Raw genomic sequence first — 24,650 nt, forward strand, 5'->3', positions numbered from 1 at the left:
GTCACCGGCACTAATGGTCTGGATTTAGTGCTGCGATACAGCTCAGGGCAAGGGAGAGCATCGGATCAGCTCTGAACCCGGACAACCCCTTTAAGAACCCTCTACAGTGTCCTGAATAATAATAAAGCCCCATGTAGTGTCCCCCACTAGTTTAAATGCCCCTATAGTGCCCCAGTAGTTATACAGTCCCTGACTCCCATACTGCCCCAAGTTATAGAGCCCCTAACCCCTATAGCAGCCCATTAGTCATGAAGCCCCAATAGCAGCCCAGTAGTTATGCAGCCTAAAGCCTATAGTGCCCCCGGTAGCCATGCAGCCACAGTGACAAAACAAAAAATAAAATACTTACCTCACGTCCCTCCACGGCGCCATCATCTGCGATGACACACAGACCTCTTCCAGCAGCAGCATGTGTCCGGATGCAGGCGGCGCGATGACATCATTGCGCCGCCTGCTGATATGTCCTCTAATAGGCTTCAAGCCGAGTAGCCTATTAGAGGATACGATAGGGCGGGGCAGGGCTGCATGCAATATTCAGCTATATCGCTGTCTTGAGGATGGCAATACAGTGGAATGTGCCACACTGCCGCAGTCGCGATATCCAGGGCTCTGGGCAAAACATCTGGGGCCCGAGCCCCTGACCACTACACTGGGTATATAAATACATTAACTAAGGACAATATTACACGTGGTATATGAATACTACACTGGATATTATAATAAACAAGGTATAACACACTGGAGTACACGTATCAAACTGGTGTAAAGGAAAACTGGCTTAGTTGCCCATAGCAACCAATCAGATTCCACCTTTCATTTTTCAAAGGAGCTCTAAAAAAAATGACAGGTGGAATCTGATTGGTTGCTTTGGGTAACTAAGCCAGTTTTCCTTTTATTCCAGTCTGATATATCTCCCCCCGACCGTTGCAGAAAGACGTTTGCATTGAGCAGTAAAGACACCGGCAAAATGAAAACATACCCATGTGGTAAACGTCACATGACCAGCAGCCAATAACAGCACGTGTAGAGGCGGTCTCCGGGTCCGAGAGTCAGCCAATAATCTGGCTAGTGGGCGGGGCCGATGGCGCTATTTCCATATATAGAGAGATTTGCGAAGACTTCCGTCAACAAGCGCTCTCTCCGCCGTGTAGAGCGGATAACGGAGTCTCCGGTAAGAGGCTGAGACAGGGTGTGGGGGAGGGCCGGCGTATTGTGCTAACGTACTGGGAGTAGTAGTTCCCCAGCGGAAGAGAGGCGCAGCATAGGTGTCAGTGTGTAGTATTATGCAGGTTTCTTATTGTGGCTGTTATGTAATTATGTTTATATATATATATATATTCTTTGTTACTAGATCCTGAGTCCATAATATTTACTACTATCAGAGCGCCTCCTCTGCAGTGCCGTCTGGGGCCAGCCTCCGCAGCGCCTCCCCTCTGCCGTCTGGGGCCAGCCTCCGCAGCGCCTCCCCTCTGCCGTCTGGGGCCAGCCTCTGCAGCGCCTCCCTTCCGCTGTCTGGGGCCAGCCTCTGCAGCGCCTCCCTTCCGCTGTCTGGGGCCAGCCTCTGCAGCGCCTCCCTTCCGCCGTCTGGGGCCAGCCTCCGCGGCGCCCCCCCTCTGCCGTCTGGGGCCAGCCTCTGCAGCGCCGTCTGGGGCCAGCCTCTGCAGCGCCGTCTGGGGCCAGCCTCTGCAGCGCCGTCTGGGGCCAGCCTCTGCAGCGCCGTCTGGGGCCAGCCTCCGCGGTGCCTCCCCTCCGCCGTCTGGGGGCAGCCTCCGCGGCGCCCCCCCTCCGCAGCGCCTCCCCTCCGCCGTCTGGGGCCAGCCTCTGCAGCGCCTTCCCCTAGGATGACATGACCCATGAACATGCATATCTATCCTCCAGAAAAACAAGTGCACGTCAGCTATGAGCAGGCATTGATTTTTGCCATTGGTTTCTGGTGTAAGTAATGGTAAATCTGTCCCACAACAAGAGGTCGCTCTCCTCCCTCTAAACCCAAAGCAAAATGTCAGAATAGTCTGCTTAGAATTGCTCAAAGAGCAAGAGCAATGCCACAAAGAGCAGCGGTAATATTGTGGTTTGGGCCCGATCCTGGGGGGAGCTTTTTTAGGATTGTAGGTGACCTCAGAGGTGCCCTATTACACTAGACCAGGCATGCTCAACCTGGGGCCCTTCAGCTGTTGTAAAACTACAACTCCCATCATGCCTGGCTGATAGCTGTAGTCTGTCTCGGCATACTGGGAGTTGTGGTTTTGCAACATCTGGAGGGCCTCAGGTTGGGCATCCCTGCACTAGACCTTGGATCAGGTCCTGCTATCTTGTAGATCTCTACCTCTCTCCTATGGTTGTATCACACGAGGTCTCTGTCAGGTCCCACGGTCTTGTAGAGCTCTGCATTGTCTGAATACACAGCACAGCCTGATGGTAGACCTGGGGACCATTCTTGGAGATGTTCTGATGCCATATGGTCAGAAAACAAAAACGTGCACGCTAGACTCTGAAACCAGATTGCACATAAGAAGAGAATTGTCTATCGCCCTACTTGTCTGAATAACCCAGTGCTGGTCGGACTTGATACGTCAACAAGTTGAAGGCAAAATTGTGGTTACTGCACGGCTTGAAGTATTGCAGAAATTTCAGCCCCCTCAGGATTTTCCACCATAGTTGCTCAGTGTTCTTCAAACATAATGGAACAAAAGGAGCATGAAAACCGTTGGAACCCTAATTTATGATATTTGCTCTTTTAGTTTTTCTCCAGTAATGTAACGGATACACACGTTGGTGCTCCTCAGAAAGCTGCCCTAACGACAGGGCAGTCAGTAAAAAATAATCGCAGCGCTGCATTGACTGAAATACATCGGTTATGAGCAGTGGAGTAAATGAGATTTGAAAAATGGTCTAGTCCCAGGCCTGGTCTATAAAGAGTTAATGTGTGTGGCAATATCGGGCAAGTCTATTACGTTTTATAACCAGAGAAGGACTAGCCTAGCAACCAGTGTAATTCATACTGAGCTGGTGCAAAGTCCAGTGCTGCCTGTAGCACCTGTTATGTAACCTCAAAGGGGTTCTCCAGGAATTATTTAAAATGGCCGCCAGCACCCTGTCCTGGAATGTGAGGAGGAGTGGTTACCACCACTTTCAGAGCTGCCTAGGAGGGGTGAGGCGGTGGGTCCTCTCTACAATAGATGGTAATGATTTGATCCTGCCATCATGGCTGAGCAGCCTGACAGGGGCGCTCACCTATATGTGGTATTACAGAAGGACCCGGCTTCGCACGGGTATATTTCATTTAATGTTTGTGTGTCCTTTAAAAGATATTGACAGTATCCCCCACAACAGTGACCTCCACAGCGCCCGCCCCTTTAATGCTAGGGCTACCAATGACATGTTTTGCGCAACATTTTGTCTCTTTATAATGATAGTGTCGCGCTGCGACACGACAGTCGGGAAAAATCCATCCAAGATGGATGCGTGTAGCAGGATAGTTGTGCGACTTAGGCTAGGTCTACACAACGACGTTTTGTCTCGCCAATGTCGCGCGACAATTTTTATAATAGTCTATGGAGTCGCACAGTTGAAAAAAATCCATTCAAGATGGGTTTTTGCTATCATTCGTCACAGCGCGACACCATAGACTATGATTATAAAAATTGTCGTGGCGACAAAATATCACGCAACAAATGTTGCAGTGTAGTTGTGCCGTATCTGTCGCGTGACACATGTCGTCGTGTAGACCTAGCCTAAAACTGACCTACAGCAGTTAAGAAAAATGGCTGGGTTGTTATGGAAACCTGGAGTAAAACTGTGTGTATGGCAGTTGGGATTTGAAGAGAGAGACTTGCAGGCTTGTATTGGCTAATGTGGGTCATTTTTTGGGAATATCTCTTAGAGACCTGGGACCCGGTCTAAAACCTTTTCGGACACCTGATGTGCCAAATTTGGTGAAGATCGGTTGATCCGCACATAAAGGACAGACTCCTTTTTATATAGGGAGGCCCTGTCACCTCACCCCTCTATGCAGCTCTGCAAGTGGAGGCAAATTCGAGGACATGTTGCTGGTGGCCATTTTGAATCATTCCTAGAGAAACCCTTTAACTACATGTAGACCGCCAGATAACTTATGACAAAGATATCTCTGTATGTCCAAGAGCAGGAAGTCACAGCCGGGCTCCCCATAGAGAACACAGATGTGTATCCTTGGCTTTCTGATCAGTGTATACTGCTTCTGAAAGAACACTGTGTATACAGTTCAGAAAGGGACCATGGTGCTTCCTGCCCCCATCCTAGAAACTGCACGGCCGGGTCGTATTGTGGTCCGCAAACAGTGGGTCCGCAATATGCGGGCACTTGCCGTGTGCTCCCCCGCATCATGGATGCGGACACATTCACTTAAACATGTTCTATATTTATTTTTACGGTGCGGAGGGATCACGGACGCACAGATGTTGCTCATGCAATTTGCGGTCCCCAGTGCACGGAACATTCGCACAACAGCTGTGTGCATGAGGCCTAACTGGGAGTAATGTGTCACACCAGTTAGAGGAAAGCAGCAAGAAGAGAGAGGGGAAGGGGGAGAGTAATGTTAAAGGGCTTCTGTCACCCCCCCCCCCCCCCCCCCCCAAACTCATTTTTCATTTTCGGGCATATTAAAATCCTTATTGGACGACTATTCCCTATATAGGGCTCTTACCTTGTTCTGTTGCTTCGTTTCATAAAAAAAAAAAAAATCGAGCTTTTTAACCACCTCTGGACCGCCTAACGCAGGATCGCGTTCCGGAGGTGGCAGCGCTGCGCACAGTCACGCATATATGCGTCATCTCGCGAGACTTCCTGTGAACGCGCGCACACAGGAACGGAAGGTAAGAGAGTTGATCTCCAGCCTGCCAGCGGCGATCGTTCGCTGGCAGGCTGGAGATGTGTTTTTTTTTTAACCCCTAACAGGTATATTAGACGCTGTTTTGATAACAGCGTCTAATATACCTGCTACCTGGTCCTCTGGTGGTCCCCTTTGTTTGGATCGACCACCAGAGGACACAGGTAGCTCAGTAAAGTACCACCAAGCACCACTACACTACACTACACCCCCCCCCCCCCCCCGTCACTTATTAACCCCTTATTAGCCCCTGATCACCCCTGATCACCCCATATAGACTCCCTGATCACCCCCCTGTCATTGATTACCCCCTGTCATTGATCAACCCCCTGTAAAGCTCCATTCAGACGTCCGCATGATTTTTACGGATCCACTGATAGATGGATCGGATCCGCAAAACGCATCCGGACGTCTGAATGAAGCCTTACAGGGGCATGATCAATGACTGTGGTGATCACCCCATATAGACTCCCTGATCACCCCCCTGTAAAGCTCCATTCAGATGTCCGCATGATTTTTACGGATGCACTGATAGATGGATCGGATCCGCAAAACGCATCCGGACGTCTGAATGAAGCCTTACAGGGGCGTGATCAATGACTGTGGTGATCACCCCATATAGACTCCCTGATCACCCCCCTGTCATTGATTACCCCCCTGTAAAGCTCCATTCAGATGTCCGCATGATTTTTACGGATCCACTGATAGATGGATCGGATCCGCAAAACGCATCCGGACGTCTGAATGAAGCCTTACAGGGGCGTGATCAATGACTGTGGTGATCACCCCATATAGACTCCCTGATCACCCCCCTGTCATTGATTACCCCCCTGTAAAGCTCCATTCAGATGTCCGCATGATTTTTACGGATGCACTGATAGATGGATCGGATCCGCAAAACGCATCCGGACGTCTGAATGAAGCCTTACAGGGGCATGATCAATGACTGTGGTTATCACCCCATATAGACTCCCTGATCACCCCCCCTGTCATTGATCACCCCCCCTGTCATTGATCACCCCCCCTGTCATTGATCACCCCCCCGTCATTGATCACCCCTCTGTAAGGCTCCATTCAGACTTTTTTTTGGCCCAAGTTAGCGGAATTATTATTTTTTTTTCTTACAAAGTCTCATATTCCACTAACTTGTGTCAAAAAATAAAATCTCACATGAACTCACCATACCCCTCACGGAATCCAAATGCGTAAAATTTTTTAGACATTTATATTCCAGACTCGGAAAGAAGACACCCCCAGGTATTCCGTGAGGGGCATATTGAAATTTTTGTCCAAAGTTAGCGGAAAGGGAGACTTTGTGAGAAAAAAATTTAAAATATCAATTTCCGCTAACTTGTGCCAAAAAAAAAAAAATTCTATGAACTCGCCATGCCCCTCATTGAATACCTTGGGGTGTCTTCTTTCCAAAATGGGGTCACATGTGGGGTATTTATACTGCCCTGGCATTCTAGGGGCCCCAAAGCGTGAGAAGAAGTCTGGTATCCAAATGTCTAAAAATGCCCTCCTAAAAGGAATTTGGGCACCTTTGCGCATCTAGGCTGCAAAAAAGTGTCACACATCTGGTATCTCCGTACTCAGGAGAAGTTGGGGAATGTGTTTTGGGGTGTCATTTTACATATACCCATGCTGGGTGAGAGAAATATCTTGGTCAAATGCCAACTTTGTATAAAAAAATGGGAAAAGTTGTCTTTTGCCAAGATATTTCTCTCACCCAGCAAGGGTATATGTAAAATGACACCCCAAAACACATTCCCCACCTTCTCCTGAATACGGCGATACCACATGTGTGACACTTTTTTGCAGCCTAGGTGGGCAAAGGGGCCCATATTCCAAAGAGCACCTTTAGGATTTCACAGGTCATTTACCTACTTACCACACATTAGGGCCCCTGGAAAATGCCAGGGCAGTATAACTACCCCACAAGTGACCCCATTTTGGAAAGAAGACACCCCAAGGTATTCCGTGAGGGGCATGGCGAGTTCCTAGAATTTTTTATTTTTTGTCACAAGTTAGTGGAAAATGCTGATTTTTTTTTTTTTTTTTTTCATACAAAGTCTCATATTCCAATAACTTGTGACAAAAAATAAAAACTTCCATGAACTCACTATGCCCATCAGCGAATACCTTGGGGTCTCTTCTTTCCAAAATGGGGTCACTTGTGGGGTAGTTATACTGCCCTGGCATTCTAGGGGCCCAAATGTGTGGTAAGGAGTTTGAAATCAAATTCTGTAAAAAATGACCTGTGAAATCCGAAAGGTGCTCTTTGGAATATGGGCCCCTTTGCCCACCTAGGCTGCAAAAAAGTGTCACACATGTGGTATCGCCGTACTCAGGAGAAGTTGGGGAATGTGTTTTGGGGTGTCATTTTACATATACCCATGCTGGGTGAGAGAAATATCTTGGCAAAAGACAACTTTTCCCATTTTTTTTTTTATACAAAGTTGGCATTTGACCAAGATATTTATCTCACCCAGCATGGGTATATGTAAAAAGACACCCCAAAACACATTCCTCAACTTCTCCTGAATACAGAGATACCAGATGTGTGACACTTTTTTGCAGCCTAGGTGGGCAAAGGGGCCCATATTCCAAAGAGCACCTTTCGGATTTCACAGGTCATTTTTTACAGAATTTGATTTCAAACTCCTTATCACACATTTGGGCCCCTAGAATGCCAGGGCAGTATAACTACCCCACAAGTGACCCCATTTTGGAAAGAAGAGACCCCAAGGTATTTCGTGATGGGCATAGTGAGTTCATAGAAGTTTTTATTTTTTGTCACAAGTTAGTGGAATATGAGACTTTGTAAGAAAAGAAAAAAAAAAAATCATCATTTTCCGCTAACTTGTGATAAAAAATAAAAAGTTCGATGAACTCACTATGCCCATCAGCGAATACCTTAGGGTGTGTACTTTCCGAAATGGGGTCATTTGTGGGGTGTTTGTACTGTCTGGCCATTGTAGAACCTCAGGAAACATGACAGGTGCTCAGAAAGTCAGAGCTGCTTCAAAAAGCGGAAATTCACATTTTTGTACCATAGTTTGTAAATGCTATAACTTTTACCCAAACCATTTTTTTTTTTTACCCAAACATTTTTTTTTTATCAAAGACATGTAGAACAATAAATTTATAGCAAAATTTCTATATGGATCTCGTTTTTTTTGCAAAATTTTACAACTGAAAGTGAAAAACGTCATTTTTTTGCAAAAAAATCGTTAAATTTCGATTAATAACAAAAAAAGTAAAAATGTCAGCAGCAATGAAATACCACCAAATGAAAGCTCTATTAGTGAGAAGAAAAGGAGGTAAAATTCATTTGGGTGGTAAGTTGCATGACCGAGCAATAAACGGTGAAAGTAGTGTAGGTCAGAAGTGTAAAAAGTGGCCTGGTCTTTCAGGGTGTTTAAGCACTGGGGGCTGAGGTGGTTAAAATATGCAAATGACTTAACTACCAGCAAGTAGGGCGTCTACTTGCTGGTAGCTGCCGCATCCTCCTTTTTAAAAAAAACACCCCCTCCTCCAGTTGATTGACAGGGCCAGCGAGCGCTCTCCTCCTCTGGCTGGCCCTGTCTGCAATTCAAATCCTGCGCCTTACATGTCTTCATTCGGCGCAGGCACTCTGAGAGGAGGCTCGCTTCCTCAGCACTCCCTCAGTGCGCCTGCGCCGATGACGTCACCTCTAAACCTGAAAGAGAAGACGTCCTCGGCGCAAGCGCACTGAGGAAGCGAGCGTCCTTCTCTCAGAGCGCCTGCGCCAAATGAAGACACGTAAGGCGCAGGCGCTGGATTTGAATTGCAGATAGGGCCAGCCGGAAGACAAGAGCGCTCGCTGGCCCTGTCAATCAACTGGAGGAGGGGCTGGTTTTTTAAAAGGAGGATGTGGCGGCTACCAGCAAGTAGACGCCCGACTTGCTGGTAGTGAACTAATTTGCATATTTTAAAAGCTTTTTTTTTTTTTTTATGAAACGAAGCCACAGAACAAGGTAAGAGCCCTATATATGGAATAGTCGTCCAATAAGTATTTTAATATGCCCAAAAATGAGTTTTGGGGGGTGACAGAAGCCCTTTAAAATTCCTCTATGACCTTTATGGAGGGGGGTGGGGGGTGGAATATGAACTGTAAATTAAAAACATAGTAACAAAGGAAAAAAAAGAGAAGCACTACCACTAGCCCACACCGCAGGTTCTAACCCTAACCTGTCCACCATTAACTATTTATCCCCTACATGTAAATGACAATAATAGAATGTAATGCAGTTTAAGAAACTATTCTAATTTCAATTTGTGCTATTTAAGTAAAAAGTGAGACACTACGGTAACCCTAAATTTTTTTTATATATATATATATTAGTGGGGTTTCGCTCTTGTAGACAGGATTAGTGGATGCAGTATAGAGGCAACAAGAAGTTCTTTGGATCATGCCTCATGCACACGACCGTTGTTTTATTCTGTGTCCGTTGTTCCGTTTTTCGTGATTTTCTGCGGACCCATTGACTTTCAATGGGTCCGTTGAAAACTCGGCTAATGCACCGTTTGTCATCCGCGTCCGTGGTTCCAGTCCGTCAAAAAAATATAACCTGTCCTATTATTTTTGCGGAAAACGGTTCGCAGACCCATTCAAGTCAATGGGACCGCTAAAAAACACTGAGGCACACAAGATTGTCGTCCGCGTCCATTTTTTTTTTTTCTTATCATTTGCATTGCAAACCTGTCTTGGATTATTATTTTTTTTTTACTTTCCTTTTATGTCTGGTGATCCTCCAAAAATAAAGGAAGACACACGGAAACGGAACAACGGAACCCCATTTTGCGGAACGGAACACAACAACGGTCGTGTGCATGAGGCCTCAAACAGTCGAGTGTTTTATTCACACTTTAGACAAGTGACAAAACAAGAAGTCATAATCAAGCAAAAAGTCACCTTGCAGTGTTGGTGTTAATTCACAGCATTCAGCAATTCTGCCTTAGAGTCCTTGCTGATAGCAGCACCAACCTGTTTTCACACCAAACAGGAAGCAAGCCTTCATCCAGACACACAGACTACTGAGCTCCACTGCCAGAGGGAGGTAAATCCACCACACATGGTAATGCTGGCTGTTTTTTTTTTTTTTTTGGCCTGGCAAAACCCGGCCTGGAACATGGGGAGTAGTCACCCACCCAACACTTTGACTACTCCCAGTAAGAGCCATCCCGGATCAATTAGCAATAGCTGCTGCTGACACACAAAATACCGGCTCTTAATTCACCAAAATGCCCCTGCGTCTTATGTGGTGAATGCTAATGAGCGCTTCCATTATGGAAGCGCTCATTAGTACCGGAGGACCAGGAAGCGGTGAAGGCTCTGTACTCGCTGCTTTCTGGTCGTCGGCTGCGCACTGCGTGAGGGCCCTCTGTGACCGCCAGTTCACAGCACAACCGACAGCAGCAGGAGGAAGAGGAGCTGCGGCGTCCAGGAGCAGGAGAGGTGAGTGGTTTATTTATTTTGTGATCTGAGGCTGGGGGGCTGCTGAATAATGACTGGGGGCTGATTATTTTTATATATTTTACATATGGCTGGGGGCTGATATGAGGCATGGAGGACTGTGAGCTGAGGTCTGATTAATATTGTGGGTCTGATTGGTGGTCTGACCTGAGGTCTAATGAGAAATATATTTTTTTCTTATTATCCTCTAAAACCTAGGTGCGTCTTATAAGGCAAAAAATACGATTCCCAGGTATAAAAATAAAAGCTAAAATTGTCATGATAACTGTAAAGCATCATATATTTTCTAGTTCACCCTGTCTGAATCTTAGACCGGATTAGTAAATCTGTTTTATGTAGGGTGCTGTTCACATTAGAGCTATGGCTACTACCAAATGGGTTCTCCGGGAGTTCCATATGGATTAACCCGTCCTCTGGATAGGTCATCAGTGGGCAGAACCCCGACAATCAGCTGCTTGAAGAGGCTGTGGTGCGTTAGTGAGCCCTGCAGCCTCTTCCTCTGGCAGTGATGTCACATGGCCTGTTTGCAGTTCTGGGCTGCAGTACCAAGCACGGCCACTATACAGTGTACAGCGCTGTCCTGGCTGAGAGGCAGTGCTCATTCAAACAGCTGATCAGTGCTGGAAGTCTGGTCCTCACCAGAGAATCGGCCTTCAGTATTGAGCTCTTGGAAAACCCCTTTAATAAGCCTGTTCCGAGCCATGTATCCTGACCTACCCCATTGACCTTAAATCTGCAAAGACCAAGGGTTCCCTGAACGCGTATGTGATTAAAGCCTTATACAGTATTGAATGAGTAACCTGAACTAACAGGAGTACAATCCCCACAGGTCAGACATGCCTTTTCTCGGTCAAGATTGGCGTTCCCCAGGGTGGAGCTGGATAAAAACAGAGGATGGATGGAAAAGGTGTGAATACCCCTGTGATGACGCTGAAAGCAACAACCTTAATCTCCACCTGTGAGTACAGCATTATTACCGCCACTCATTCATGGCGAACCTGGCTACAAACGGGTGTTCTCTCTGTGTCCAGGCAAATCAGCATCTTAAAGGGAATGTGTCATCAGAAAAACATCTGCTGTTTTAAATCAGTTTTATTTTTAAATTTTTGATATTTTTAATGTGTCACTTTTTTTTTATATTTAACCTAAAATTATAAAATCCTGCAGTTTTCGCTCTAGCCACTGTCTAGAAATTGGGGCCATTTTCTTGGTCTATACAGATCACTTTACTGCAGTTATATACATTCTAGACCTGCCTGTAAAGGATCCACCCTTTACAACAGGTGATTGTCAGATCTCATCTATTCTTTCCTTGTACAATGACCTCTGCATGGTGTCAATGAGGTCCCCTCCTGACCATTGTGTCTATGGCCCAGAGGGCTGCCATAAAGCTATTTTTATATATGTTTTTAAATTATTATTATTGCTTTGTGAACTGAGGCAAGATGGCCGCCCCCATTCTAATTTTAACTTTATTCCCTTTATAATATCATAATGCATGATTTTTACCGTCAAGGATTTTCTCAAATTCTGTTCATCTTTTCTTCTCCTAGATTAAATATCAATGATGGCGAAAGCTTTGAGGATGAAAACTGCTCTCTACCCCCTACCAAAAGTGAAAAGGATCAATTCAACAACACTACAAAGTCGCAGTGTAAGAAGAGTATGCGTGCGTCTCGTGGTGTGGGGTGGAAGTCTCTTGTGAGCTCTACGTTGGAGCTGTCAGTAGGACAGGCTTTGACCAATTCTATCCAAATCTAGGAGCTGCCTACTAAAAGTTACCACCTTGTCCACACACAAATGCAGACCATATTACAGTTTAAAGGGTGTCCTCTAAATAGGTCAGAGGATCAAACAGTTGATCAGCAGGGGTCCCGCTAGTCAGACCTCCAGCAATCGGATACTGATGACCTATCCATCACCAATATTAAGATCTCTGAAACCCGTTTTAACAGCGCCTATCCTCTGGACAGGTCATTAGTATCTGATCAGTGGGGGTCTGACACCCGGGACCCCTGCTGATCAGTTGTTTGAGGAGGCAGCGGCGCTCACAATAGCACTGTGTCCTTTTTCACAGCTTTCCCTAGGCAAGTGACGACACATTCATCGATCAAATTTCCTGGCGCAGCTCAGTCCCATAGACATGAATGGGGCTGAGGGCGATAACGAGCACAGCTGTTATCCAATGTACAGCGCAGTGCTTAATGAGCGCGGAGAAGCCCACAGCGCTGACAGGAGCGATGCTGCCTTCAAAAACAGCTGATCGTCAGGTATCCATGGTGTCAGACCCCCACCAATCTGATACTGATGACCTATCCAGAGGACTGGTTATCAGTATTAAAATCTCGGAAAATCTCTGTAGATAGCAGCTGGAGCTGTATTTTTCTGTTACCTCTTCTTCCCTTCACAGTCAAATGACACAACTGATCAGTCCATCTGCACAACCCTTTGTCTCAGGGAGGATCCGCTGATTGCAGTGGTCTATACCTTTTTAAAGCTAGGATGTTATTGGTGACCTGTGAAAAAGAATTGTGGTATTACATAGCGCCCCCATATAATGTGCAACCATGCAATACACGGTCAAACTGTGTTTACCAGAGCCGCAGCTGTATTTTACAGCAGAGGGACCCCTTTCTATGGCATACAGGATCGTCCTAATAGTTAAGGCTACTTTCACACTAGCGTTTTTTTCCTGATCTGGCAGGGATCAGCAAAAACGCTTCCGTTACTGATAATACAACCATCTGCATCAGTTATGAACGGATCCGGTTGTATTACAGTTGCAAGAAAAAGTATGTGAACCCCTTGGAATGATATGGATTTCTGCACAAATTGGTCATAAAATGTGATCTGATCTTCATCTAAGTCACAACAATAGACAATCACAGTCTGCTTAAACTAATAAAACACAAAGAATTAAATGTTACCATGTTTTTATTGAACACACCATGTAAAGATTCACAGTGCAGGTGGAAAAAGTATGTGAACCCCTAGACTAATGACATCTCCAAGAGCTAATTGGAGTGAGGTGTCAGCCAACTGGAGTCCAATCAATGAGATGAGATTGGAGGTGTTGGTTACAGCTGCCCTGCCCTATAAAAACACACACCAGTTCTGGTTTGCTTTTCACAAGAAGCATTGCCTGATGTGAATGATGCCTCGCACAAAAGAGCTCTCAGAAGACTTATGATTAAGAATTGTTTACTTGCATAAAGCTGGAAAGGGTTATAAAAGTATCTCCAAAAGCCTTGCTGTTCATCAGTCCACGGTAAGATAAATAGTCTATAAATGGAGAAAGTTCAGCACTGCTGCTACTCTCCCTAGGAGTGGCCGTCCTGTAAAGATAACTGCAAGAGTACAGCGCAGACTGCTCAGTGAGGTGAAGAAGAATCCTAGAGTGTCAGCTAAAGACTTACAAAAGTCTCTGGCATATGCTAACATCCCTGTTAGCGAATCTACGATACGTAAAACACTAAACAAGAATGGATTTCACGGGAGGATACCACGGAGGAAGCCACTGCTGTCCAAAAAAAATAAACATTGCTGCACGTTTACAGTTTGCACAAGAGCACCTGAATGTTCCACAGCAATACTGGCAAAATATTCTGTGGACAGGTGAAACCAAAGTTGAGTTGTTTGGAAGAAACACACAACACGATGTGTGGAGAAAAAGAGGCACAGCACACCAACATCAAAACCTCATCCCAACTGTGAAGTATGGTGGTGGGGGCATCATGGTTTGGGGCTGCTTTGCTGCGTCAGGGCCTGGACGGATTGCTATCATCGAAGGAAAAATGAATTCCCAAGTTTATCAAGACATTTTGAAGGCGAACTTAAGGCCATCTGTTCACCAGCTGAAGCTCAACAGAAGATGGGTGTTGCAACAGGACAACGACCCAAAGCATAGAAGTAAATCAACAACAGAATGGCTTAAACAGAAGAAAATATGCCTTCTGGAGTGGCCCAGTCAGAGTCCTGACCTCAACCCGATTTGAGATGCTGTGGCATGATCTCAAGAACGCGATTCACACCAGACATCCCAAGAATATTGCTGAACTGAAACAGTTCTGTAAAGAGGAATGGTCAAGAATTACTCCTGACCGTTGTGCACGTCTGATCTGCAACTACAGGAAACGTTTGGTTGAAGGTATTGCTGCCAAAGGAGGTTCAACCAGTTATTAAATCCAAGGGTTCACATACTTTTTCCACCTGCACTGTGAATGTTTACATGGTGTGTTCAATAAAAACATGGTAACATTTAATTCTTTGTGTTATTAGTTGTGACTTAGATGAAGATCAGATCACATTTTATGACCAATTTGTGCAGAAATCCATATAATTCCAAAGGGTTCACATACTTTTTCTTGCAACTGTATCTTTAACATTGCCAAGAAGGATCTGTCATGAACTCCATTGAAAGTCAACGGGGGACGGGTCCGTTTTCTATTGTCAGAGTTAAACTGATCTGTCCCCATTGACTTGCATTGGAGGTCGCGCCAGATCCGTCTTGCTCCACATCCCAGGACGGAAAGCATGCTGCGGTTTGCTCTCCGGTATGAGAACAGAATGCATTTTGAAGCGTTCCCTTCTGTTCAGTTACGTTTTGTCCCCATTTGACAATGAGTGGGGACAAAACGGAAGCGTTTTTCTCGGGTATTGAGATCCTATGACGGATCTCAATACTAGAAAATAGAAATGCTAGTGTGAAGGTAGCCTTAATGATAAAATTCAGATGGTCTGCATGATATCCTGCTCCCCAGCTGTGATGTTCTGGTCTGCTGCAGATCAGGATTTGTCCCTGAAATAGTATTTCTATCTTGATTCCCGATCACTGAGATCCTCCACTCAGAAATGCTCCCATATGAAGTAACAGGGCTTACTGCTACAGGTTCACAAATCTCCAGTGGCCCATTAGCCGTCTACAGTCTTCTGTAGGACGATGCAGCCTGTTATCTGTAATAAGTGGGCAATGCTCAAAATCCGTATACGTAATCCCTATAGACTGGGGGAGAGCAAAGTGCCAAATGACTCTTAAACTTAACCCTGTGCAGCAGGTTAGAGGCTCTGCTGCGCTCGCTGAGGGACTGTAAATTGTGAGCATCCTATTAATGTTGAACGCCATATGTAATTTATTTTTTTTCCTTGATGCAGACTTTTACCAAGAGAAGTGGATTTATGTGCACAAAGAAAGTACAAGAGAAGTAAGTATCGTTACCTGAAGCATAAGGAGGGCCCTGTGTCAGCCAAAGTCAGGATTATATGGTGCAAAAGGCCAAACCTATCCATAGGGCTTCATTGTCCTGAAGAAAACCAAACAAGTTTCATTTTGGCCTTCTTTGGGCGGTTCTACATCACTATGTTGTTCTACACAGAGGCATACCTTTTAAAGGGAACATGTCGCCCAAAATCTTGCATGTGCGCTGTGTCTTCATTCCCAGGAATGACAAGGACACAGTGCATCCGTGAGATTTCTGGCTCGAATCCGACCTGAAAAGAATACAAGGTCGATCAATCAAACGGTAAGGGGCGGGAAAGGGGGCGCGGGGAGCTTGACATCAACCGAGAAATCCGCTGCCTGCTTGACTTCAAAACCCTAAGTTACATACCGCCTGCAGGGGATCAGACAGCAAGAACAAAACCAACGTTAGAATCAAGCTAAAGACTTCTGGTAATGCTGACGGTTTAATATGCGTTTTGTAGGTGACAGGTTCCCATTAAAAAAATATAATAAATTGCCGCCTATATACATTTTTTACAGTAAGGCCCTATGTATTGAACTGTGTGCATATGAAAGGAGACTTATCACTTTGGCGCCTGGATCGGTGGAGATCTAATTTCTGGGACCCCCAGTAATTATGAGAACAGGGGTCCTGTCTCCGACACATAAATGGAACAGATCAGGCACTCTATCTATTCAGATCTATGAGGATGACGGAGATAGCGGAGTGCTGTCCCATAGAGATAAGTGGAGTGGCAGTGTGTGTGCCCCACCAGTGCGAGACCCCTTTAATACTGTACAGTCGGTGATAAAAACCCTCTTGTTTTACCACAGAGACATGGGTATTGTACCTTGGGTGAAGCCTTCAATCGTTTAGACTTTTCAAGTGCAATCCAGGACATCCGAAGATTCAATTATGTTGCTAAAGTAAGTTGCAGGAGACGGCCATCCCTTCTTACTCCAGGTTAGGTTGCGATTTGTTATGTACCTCCTCATAGGCAAAATGTCTTATTTTATGTGATTCTTTTTTTATTTTTATTTAGGTATGCTTGAAATACCGCTCCCCCCCTCCCCCTTGGAATTCATAAGAGTAAAATTATTGTGTCCACCACTGTAGAGTCCAAGCACATGAAGCTATTGCACGGCACCGTATTCCACAACTATACCGCACATCTGTACTTGGGGAAGTTTAAAGGGGTTGTCCAGGATTAGAAAAACATGTCTGCTTTCTTCCAGAAACAGCGCCACACCTGTCCGTGGGTTGTGTCTGGTATTACTGTCCAGCTCTTTGAAGTGACTTGAGCTGCAATAACACACACAGCCTGTGGACAGGCGTGGTGCTGTTTTTGGAAGAAAGTAGCCATATTTGTCATGGAAAACCCCTTTAAGTGGCCCTCCTGGACTTTGAAGAGGAGCTGTCCCCTCTCCTGACACGTCTGTTTTAGGCCCCTTTCACACGGGCGAGTATTCCGCGCGGATGCGATGCGTGAGTTGAACGCATTGCACCCGCACTGAATCCCGACCCATTAATTTCTATGGGGCTGTTCACATGAGCGGTGATTTTCACGCATCACTTGTGCGTTGCGTGAAAATCACAGCATGTTCTATTTGGTGCGTTTTTCACGTAACGCAGGCCCCATAGAAATGAATGGGGTTTGCGTGAAAATCGCAAGCATCCGCAAGCAAGTGCGGATGCAGTGCGATTTTTCACGCACGGTTGCTAGGAGACGATCGGGATGGGGACCCGATCATTATTATTTTCCCTTTATAACATGGTTATAAGGGAAAATAATAGCATTCTGAATACAGAATGCTAAGTAAAATAGGGCTGGAGGGGTTAAAAAATAACTAAAAAATAATTTAACTCTCCTTAATCCACTTGATAGCGCAGCCCGGCATCTCCTGTCTCCTTTGCTGAACAGGACCTGTGGTGACGTCACTCCGGTCATCACATGATCCATCACATGATCTTTTACCATGGTGATGGATCATGTGATGACCGGAGTGACGTCACCACAGGTCCTGTTCAGCAAAGGAGACAGGAGATGCCGGGCTGCGCGAGCAAGTGGATTAAGGCGAGTTAAATTATTTTTTAGTTATTTTTTAACCCCTCCAGCCCTATTTTACTTAGCATTCTGTATTCAGAATGCTATTATTTTCCCTTATAACATAGTTATAAGGGAAAATAATACAATCTACAGAACACCGATCCCAAGCCAAAACTTCTGTGAAGAAGTTCGGGTTTGGGTACCAAACATGCCGATTTTTCTCACGCGAGTGCAAAACGCATTACTATGTTTTGCACTCGCGCAGAAAAATCGCGCATGTTCCCGCAACGCACCCGCACCTTTTCACGCCACGCCTGTGTGAAAGAGGCCTTAGTAATTACTTGCATTTCCCATGTAAGCCTCTGTTATGATTGAGTTCTGCTATTCTTTTATTATTCCTGCTAGAAGTTATGAATGAATTGCTAGTAGTTGGCAAGGTTGAAGGTCCAGATGGGTGATACCAGTTGGGGGGATTGGGTTGGCCCTGCACAGGCTGACACTGGCAGCACTGAAAGGATAATGTCAGACTATGCAGGGTGGACAACCCCCAATTGGTAACATCCATCTGGATATTTATTGCGAACTGCTAATAATTGATAACTTCTAACAGGATAATAAAGGAATGTTACAACATAGTCCTAAGAATAGAGGCTCTAAAATGGTTATTACATGGGGAATGCAAGTAGTTACCACGGTGACGGCTCATCTTTAAGGCTAGGTTCTCTAGGTGACTTCTTTTTTTTTTGTTCTGGAAAAATAATTGAAGTGCCGGATCCTGCATGTGCTGAACACCAAAAGTGCCCGAAGGACCCCATTGACTATAATGGGGTCTGTCACGTTTCCCTTCTAGTTTACATTATGCTGCCAGCCAAAATACTACTGCATACAGGGGCAGATGGGAAATGAAAGTGGCCCTGGACAAAGAAAAACTAAAAGTGGCCCATGTTGTAGGCGGGTTCAGTTGACCGACAGGGCAACACAAGTAGGCAGGGTCAGCAATACCATGGTGCAAAATACCATCCCAGCAGAACCAAATGCCACAGTGCAGCACAATATACCGCCCCAAAAGCTGTTCCTCTGTGGTGGCCATCAATAGCTGTCATTTTCTGCCCTCCATCAGTTGTCTCTGATTAAGATATGGAGCAGGGGGGTTAGGAGGTGAGATGTGGTCCACAGCAGTTAAATCCAGGAGGGCATGTGTGGTGGCTGACCAAGTGCCTGATTCTCATGGCATTACCGCCGGGAACTCATTATGTACCCGGCCAGTGGCAGTGAAGAGGGCTTGGGCGGTCCCCAGGGCATCGGTCCACCAGTATATTTACCTGTAAGGTGTATGGCCACCCTGGCTGCATACAGTGGAATTTTGTTATGCCTTTATACCAAAATCTGCTAAAAGAACCTCCGCCACAGATGTGAACCTAGCGACAATCGCTTACTCGTCGTTGAAGGTGACCACTGCACGTAAATGTATGGGAAGTAGCGATCATTAACGCCATCACTCATCCCCATACAGAATCCTTGTTTGCCAGCAGCAGATACCTGTTTACACCACACGATCTTCTGCCGGCGAACAATGATTTGGGACACTGCACCAACGATCCTACCACCTCTGCGGCACATTTCCACAGGCAGATTATTGCTAATGAGTGTCCCTATGAGCTCCTGTTAGCAATAATCTGCCTGAACATTGGGCAATTTAAAGAGGTCTTAACAGGTTCCTTTCGTTCTGTGTTTTTTCTCCAGCTGAAATGTATGCTGGATCCCATTACAGTGAATAGGGACCCGGTGGTGTACAGTGGTATCTGACTATGCTGGAAATGGTTAACATCGGCAGTCTGTTCCTCTGCCGGAACAGACTGCCATAGTTTACAGCGCAGATGTGAACCCATCCTAAGGGTCCATTCACACGTCCGCAAAATGGGTCCGCATCCGTTCCGCAATCTTGCAGGACAGGTGCAGTCCCATTCATTTTCAATAGAGCCGGAATGTGCTGTCCGCACTTCCACATCCGTGCTTCCGTTTTCGCCAAAAAATTTAATATGTCCTATTAGGCATTTTCTATTATAGTGCCAGCGATGTGCGTTCCGCAAATTGCGGAATGCACATTGCCAGTGTCTGTGTTTTGCGGATCTGCAGAACACTTACGGACGTATGAATGGATCCTTACACTGTACCTCTGCTGCAAGCTAGATGGTGTGCAGGTAAACGCTGACCAGGACGGGGGTTACCAGGTGATGGACCTGGCAATCTCGTATTGATGACCTATCCTGAGGATAGGTAATTGGTGTCTGACACTGCACAATCCCCTTTCATTACATATGCAGGCTTGGCTTGTATGGGCAGATTGGGAGAGAGCGTTACTGTACGGGATCAGTGTCATGGAAGGAAGAATTGTAAGGCCCCTTTCACACGAGCGATTTTTCCGCGCGGATGCGTTGCGGGAGGTGAACGCATTGCATCCGCACGGAATCCTGACCCATTCATTTCTATGGGGCTGTTCACATGAGCGGTGATTTTCACGCATCACTTGTGCGTTGCGTGAAAATCGCAGCATGCTCCTCTTTGTGCGTTTTTCACGTAACGCAAGCCCCATAGAAATGAATGGGGTTGCGTGAAAATCGCAAGCATCCACAAGCTAGTGTGGATGCGGTGCGATTTTCACGCATGGTTGCTAGGAGACTATCGGGATGGAGACCCGATCATTATTATTTTCCCTTATAACATGGTTATAAGGGAAAATAATAGCATTCTGAATACAGAATGCATAGTAAAACAGCGCTGGAGGGGTTAAAAAAAAAAAAAAAAAAATCATTTAACTCCCCTTAATCCACTTGATCGCGTAGCCCGGCATCTCCTTCTGTACCCTTTACTGAACAGGACCTGTGGTAAGCATTAATTATAGGTCAAGGACCTTTGATGACGTCACTCCGGGCCGCGATCAATTGGACTAAGGTGAGTTAAATGATTTTTTTATTTATTTTTTAACCCCTCCAGCGCTGTTTTACTATGCATTCTGTATTCAAAATGCTATTATTTTCCCTTATAACCATGTTATAAGGGAAAATAATACAATCTACAGAACACCGATCCCAAGCCCGAACTTCTGTGAAGAAGTTCGGGTTTGGGTACCAAACATGTGCGATTTTTCTCACGCGAGTGCAAAACGCATTACAATGTTTTGCACTCGCGCGGAAAAATCGCGGGTGTTCCCGCAACGCACCTGCACATTTTCCCGCAACGCCTGTGTGAAAGGGGCCTAAGTGTAGGCCAGCGATCGGCAACCTTCAGCACGCCAACTGCTGTGAAACTCTCAGCATGCACACTTGCTTGGCTGTTCTGGTAACTCCCATAGAAGTGAAAGGAGGATTCTGGGAGTTGTAGTTTCAGAACAGCTGGAGGTTGCTGATCCCTGGTGTAAGGTAACCTTAGTCGTCTGTGTGTTTTGCCTACATCTGAACAAGAGCTGACTATTTGCATCTGTAATCTGTTTGTCTTGCAGTTGCTGCAGCTGATTGCAAAATCTCAGCTCACATCCCTGAGTGGGGCGGCACAGAAGAATTATTTTAACATTTTGGAAATTATTGTAAGAAAAGGTAATGTTTTTAATTTCAAATATAGAAAAATGATCTGAAGTCTTCAGTCTGCAGAAATGGGATCAGACCGGTGTGGTTTTCAGCAGTCGATTCTGTTTTTGTTTTTTTTTTCCATTTTGTGCAGTTTGATCTTAAGGGCATATTACCTTCCATCTGATTAGGGGCCCGATAAAAGGTAATCTACCTACAGCATCAGATTACTTGCCCATTACCATGTAAAGGGCGAGGCCTGTTTATCAGCAATAATACGGAACATTGGTCGCTAACAAGAACAATGGCTATTAAACAAGTTTATTATATTTATATTTTTCACTTTTGTTATGTGCTGTAACTTGCATATCAAATCCTGCCAGTTTCAACATCTCTGCTTGTAGACAGTGCTCTGTCTGTGAGCGTTATTTTGTTTCCCCCCTAAACACCCCCTCCCCCCGTTATGGACACTGCTTGTTTCTCAGGAGCACAAGGAATTATACTGATTTATAATGCTGTGTGTCTCTGTATGACCCTATGCTCTGAATTGCACACTGACAGTGATTCCTGCACAGGACACACTTGTCTGAAAGAGCCTGTAAGGGAAATCTGTCAGCAGATTTGTATCTATGACACTGGCCAAACTATTACATGTGCACTTGGCAGCTGAAGACATCTGTGTTGGACCCATGTTCATATATTCCCGCATTGCTGAGAAAAATGTCTTAATATATGTAAATTAGCCTCTAGGATTAACAAGGGCGTTGCCATTACACCTAGAGGCTCCGCTCTCTCTGCAACTGCTGCGCCCTATGCACTTTGACAGGGCCGGAGGGTGAAAACGTCATCACATCTGGCCTTATCAATCAAAGTGGAGAGGGCGCAGCAGTTGCAGAGAGAGTGGAGCCTCTAGGTGTAATGGCAACGCCCCCGTTGCTCCTAGAGGCTCTTTTGCATATAAAAAAACATAATTTTTCTTAGCAATGCGGACACACATGACCATGTGACCAACATTGGTGTCTTCACTGCCAAGCGCACATATAACAGGTAAAATCTCTTCCGGTCATGTGATGGTCTTACAAGTACACCCCATTCACATGTAGCAAAAACAATCTGCATGGAAAAACGAGCACACTGTGGATTTTCAAATCCTCGACATGTTCGTTCTAATTTGCAAATGCTTCCGATTTTCATGTGTGTATTTTACACCTTCAATGTATGGAGGTGTAGTCCGCGTGAACGTGTTCTCAGCCTAATTGCTTCTTATCTACTGGAAGGAAACTGTGAAGATTTCTATTGAATGACTGCAAGCAATGATATTTAAATTGATTCATAAGAAATTACATTCTGTAATTATCATTCAAGATTGGACGTGGATGACACATGCTCCTTCAACACATTAACTGATAAGGAGAACTCCGGAAACTTGTATAGACTTGGGGTGAATTAAATTGACTCTGAAGGTGGGTTTACACGGGCTGATATTCGGGCAGATTATCCTGAACGCTCGTTCCCAAACAATTGCCCATCTGAACGTGCCGCCAATCGCCTGATGAACGAGCAGAATACTCATTCTTCGGGTGATCCTGTCGTTCGTGCAGACACGTAAATGATCATTTCTGGGCAGCAGTGCCGTCTTCTGCTGAGAGACAATGCAGCAGTATGAGGATGAGATCGCATTAGCGGAGGAGATCGCTGCATGGAAATACCGCTTTCTCCTTCACTGAATGAGCAGCAGGAACGCTTCCTTCCTGACAATCGGCTGCTCTTCAGCCCATGTTAACCCACCCTAAGTAGTGGTCAGAGTGACTAAGTGACTGTCGCACAGTATATAAGCCTGCGGCTGCGTTTAATTATACCTTTGTCTGACTGGGCGATCTTCGTGCAGCATCAGCAGTTCTACAGGAATTATAGACTGCAGTAGACTGGTGTGAATGGATAACTGTAACATACAGTGCTGTGAAGTATTTGCCCCTCACCCAATTTGTCAAATTTTATATGGTCACTGTCGTTTCATTAAACTTTGCATACATATGCATGATGGTCCGTGAAATTGCGGCACGGGCAGCCTTTAATATAACTGCCTATTCTTGTCCGCAAAGCGCGGACAAGAATACGACAAGTTATATAATTTATTTTTTATTTTTTGGACCACGGAACGGAGCAACGGATGCGGACAGCACACTGAGTGCTGTCCTCTTTTTTTGCGGCCCCATTGAAGTGAATAGGTTCGCATCCGAGCTGCCAAAACTGCGGGTTGGATGCGGACCTAAACAACGGCCGTGTCCATGAGGTCTTTTTAGGCCATTCAGATGTGGACTTAATTGTGTGCTTTTGGATAAAGTTTTGTAAAAAGTTCCATCTTTTTGATTCATCAGTCCATAGAAAATTGGCCCAAAAGTCTTCGGTCATCTTGTTCGTATTTATTTTTGAATTATTATTATTTTTTTTTAATCAAATATGAGATGATCCTTTGTGTTTTCTTTTTGGTCAGCAGTGGTTTGTAGCTTGCAGCTGTCCCATTGATGCCATTTTTGTTATGGGTCAAATTTATTGTGACCTCATGTACATTGACCTTAAATGTTTTTTAGATGTTCTTCTGGCTTCTCTTGTGACCTCCTGGATGAGTAGTCAATGTGCCCTTGGTGAAATTTTGGTATGCTGGCCATTCCTGTGAAGGTTTACCACTGTTTTCTCTATTTGTGGATAGTAGCTTTTACTATGGTTTCAGTGGCATCTGGATTTGAGTTTCTTAAGAACGTGGCATCATGTGCTTCTTGAGATGTTCTAGCCTGCTTCACATTCCCAAACAGGTTACATTTAAAGGGGTTGTCCCTTCTCGCTAGGATATGCCCCCCTTGTCTAATAGATGTGGGTCTCCCCTCTGGGACCCGCACCTACAAGGAGAACTGAGCGGGGAAGGTGTGGTGGCCGGAGGACCCCGGGTTGTCCGGGGTCCGGCCACCAGCCAAGCGCTCTCCCCATAGTATTGAATGGGAGCGCACCTCTCTTGAGCAGCCACCGCTCCTATTCATTTCAATGGGGCCGACGGAAATAGCGCTGGCTCGGCTATTTTTGGCGGCCCTATAGAAATGAATGGAGGGTGCATGTGCAGTTCGCCCTCCACAATCTTTAGGGGTCTGTTCTCGATCTAGGTGCGGGTCCCAGAGGTGGGAATACCCCTTTAAGTTGTTTTAGATTCAACAGGTCTGGCAGTAATGATGCCTGGGTGGAGCTCTTTGCCAGAGAAGGTGGTGATGGTGACCTCGGACCACACTAGTGTTCCTACACACTTAAATTTTGCACTGGCAATTTTTTTTCCAGTAAGAAAATTCCACAATAACCCCCAAAACAATTTTTTACTTTTTTTTTCTTATTGCAGATTGTTTTCGCTAGCACTTTCTTAATGCTGTTTCCACCTAAAGAGAAGGTGTCAAAATTGCATAAAGCAGTA

At 45.5% G+C, this 24,650-nt stretch overlaps 1 protein-coding gene across 1 annotated transcript in view; it reads left to right on the top strand.

Moving 5' to 3' along the window:
* Positions 1-1,105: 1,105 nt before the first annotated feature.
* Positions 1,106-24,650, top strand: part of FBXO25 (F-box protein 25) — a 37,987-nt gene continuing 14,442 nt past the window's right edge. Inside the window, exons 1-6 of the mRNA XM_040427588.1 lie at positions 1,106-1,171; positions 11,197-11,325; positions 11,921-12,021; positions 15,519-15,568; positions 16,420-16,512; positions 21,133-21,226. Coding sequence (XP_040283522.1) covers positions 11,204-11,325; positions 11,921-12,021; positions 15,519-15,568; positions 16,420-16,512; positions 21,133-21,226 — 460 coding nt within the window. The 5' untranslated portion in view covers positions 1,106-1,171; positions 11,197-11,203. The remainder of the gene's footprint in view (positions 1,172-11,196; positions 11,326-11,920; positions 12,022-15,518; positions 15,569-16,419; positions 16,513-21,132; positions 21,227-24,650) is intronic.

Source organism: Bufo bufo, chromosome 4 (genome assembly GCF_905171765.1).
Source record: "Bufo bufo chromosome 4, aBufBuf1.1, whole genome shotgun sequence".
Classification (NCBI taxonomy): domain Eukaryota; kingdom Metazoa; phylum Chordata; class Amphibia; order Anura; family Bufonidae; genus Bufo; species Bufo bufo.